The sequence below is a fragment of the Nothoprocta perdicaria genome, unplaced genomic scaffold (assembly GCF_003342845.1).
Source record: "Nothoprocta perdicaria isolate Ctin4 unplaced genomic scaffold, notPer1 scaffold_544, whole genome shotgun sequence".
NCBI lineage: Eukaryota > Metazoa > Chordata > Aves > Tinamiformes > Tinamidae > Nothoprocta > Nothoprocta perdicaria.
This window is the reverse complement of record NW_020455804.1, coordinates 20218-22099: the sequence shown is the minus strand read 5'-3', so window position 1 is coordinate 22099 and position 1882 is coordinate 20218. Positions and strand designations below refer to the sequence as shown.

The window sequence follows — 1882 nt, the reverse complement described above, 5'->3', positions numbered from 1 at the left end:
GCCCCGGGGCCGCCAGCCGCCGCCGTCAGCGCTATGTGGAGAAGGACGGCAAGTGCAACGTGCAGCACGGCAACGTGCGCGAGACCTACCGCTACCTCACCGACATCTTCACCACCTTGGTGGACCTCAAGTGGCGCTTCAGCCTCCTCGTCTTCATCCTGGCCTACGCTGTCACCTGGCTCTTCTTCGGCCTCATCTGGTGGTTCATCGCCTACAGTCGCGGCGACCTGGACCACCTGGAGGACCACGCGTGGACGCCGTGCGTCAACAACCTCAATGGCTTCGTCTCGGCCTTCCTCTTCTCCATCGAGACGGAGACGACCATCGGCTACGGCCACCGCGTCATCACGGACCAGTGCCCCGAGGGCATCGTGCTGCTGCTGCTCCAGGCCATCCTGGGCTCCATGGTGAACGCCTTCATGGTGGGCTGCATGTTCGTGAAGATCTCGCAGCCCAACAAGCGGGCCGAGACGCTCGTCTTCTCCTCGCACGCCGTGGTGTCGCTGCGCGACGAGCGCCTCTGCCTCATGTTCCGCGTGGGCGACCTGCGCGACTCGCACATCGTCGAGGCCTCCATCCGCGCCAAGCTCATCCGCTCCAAGCAGACGCAGGAGGGCGAGTTCATCCCGCTCGACCAGACCGACCTGAGCGTGGGCTTCGAGACGGGCGACGACCGCCTCTTCCTCGTCTCGCCCCTCATCATCAGCCACGAGATCGACGAGCGCAGCCCCTTCTGGGACATGTCCCGGCAGCAGCTCGAGAAGGACGACTTCGAGATCGTCGTCATCCTCGAGGGCATGGTGGAGGCCACGGGTAAGCGGGGCCTTGGGGACACCCCTGCCCACCCTGGTGCCCCCTCCCCGGTGTCAGCCTATGGCCGCACCGGGTGGTCCCAGGCACCTCCTTCGCTCCCACCCCATGGGAGGCCTCCGCTTGTCCCTGCTGGCAGCCCAGTCTGATGACAGCGACGTCCCCTGCTCACCGGGGCTGGTGGCGTCGCAAGGACCTTGTGGGGAGCGGGGTGGGTTACGGSCTGGCTCAGCCCCGCAGGACACCTGGGCCGCTCTCGGGGGTGGCACTTGTGGGTGCTCGGATGGATGTGGGTGCTGCTCCCRTTCCCCAGTTTCCCCATTGATACCAGCAGGGCGGCACTGACTTGGAGTGGGGGGTGTGTGGAGGGTCATTATTGCAGATGTCCCCAGGTTGGGGTTGGGGTGACCTGGGTGCTGCAGGGACACCCAGCTGGCACCTGGATTCCTCCTGGGCCCTGGGTGCTGCACAGACCCCCCGTCCCCCAACTGGGATTGGGGTTCCCCCTGCTCCAACTGGGTTGGGGTCCCCATGCTCCAGGTACCCCCCAGGTAGGACCAGCATCCCCATCATTGGGTGCCACAGAGCCCCCTTTCCAGGTGGAATTGGGGTCCCCCCACCAGGCGCCCTGCACTTGCCGCCTCCAGCCTAGGGTGCTAATGGGGAACTGAGGCACAGGGCGGGAAACTGGGACACAGAGGYGACATGGAGGGACATGGGGCACAGGGGAAGGAAAACGAGGCCAGGAGGGGAAACTGAGGCACGGGGGCACATGGGATGACACGGAGTACGTGGGACACGGCGGGGACATGAGAGGTGGAAACTGAGGCCGGGGAGTGGAAACTGAGCCACGGGGTGACCTGGGGCATGGGGGGACATGGGACATGGGGGGACATGGGACATGGGGGGCCATGGAACACAGCAGATAGAACCTGAGGTGCGGGGGGACCCGGAGGCAGGGGGGCATTTGACACGGTGGGCCCCGCGGGGGCGCACGGCGGCCGCCGCGGCGCAGGGATGACGTGCCAGGCGCGGAGCTCCTACTTGGTGGACGAGGTGCTGTGGGGCCACC

At 66.4% G+C, this 1882-nt stretch overlaps 1 protein-coding gene across 1 annotated transcript in view; it reads left to right on the top strand.

Moving 5' to 3' along the window:
- Nucleotides 1-1882, top strand: part of LOC112955224 (G protein-activated inward rectifier potassium channel 3-like) — a 10702-nt gene that overhangs the window by 3926 nt on the left and 4894 nt on the right. The window contains exons 2-3 of the mRNA XM_026048503.1: nucleotides 17-813; nucleotides 1826-1876. Coding sequence (XP_025904288.1) covers nucleotides 17-813; nucleotides 1826-1876 — 848 coding nt within the window. The remainder of the gene's footprint in view (nucleotides 1-16; nucleotides 814-1825; nucleotides 1877-1882) is intronic.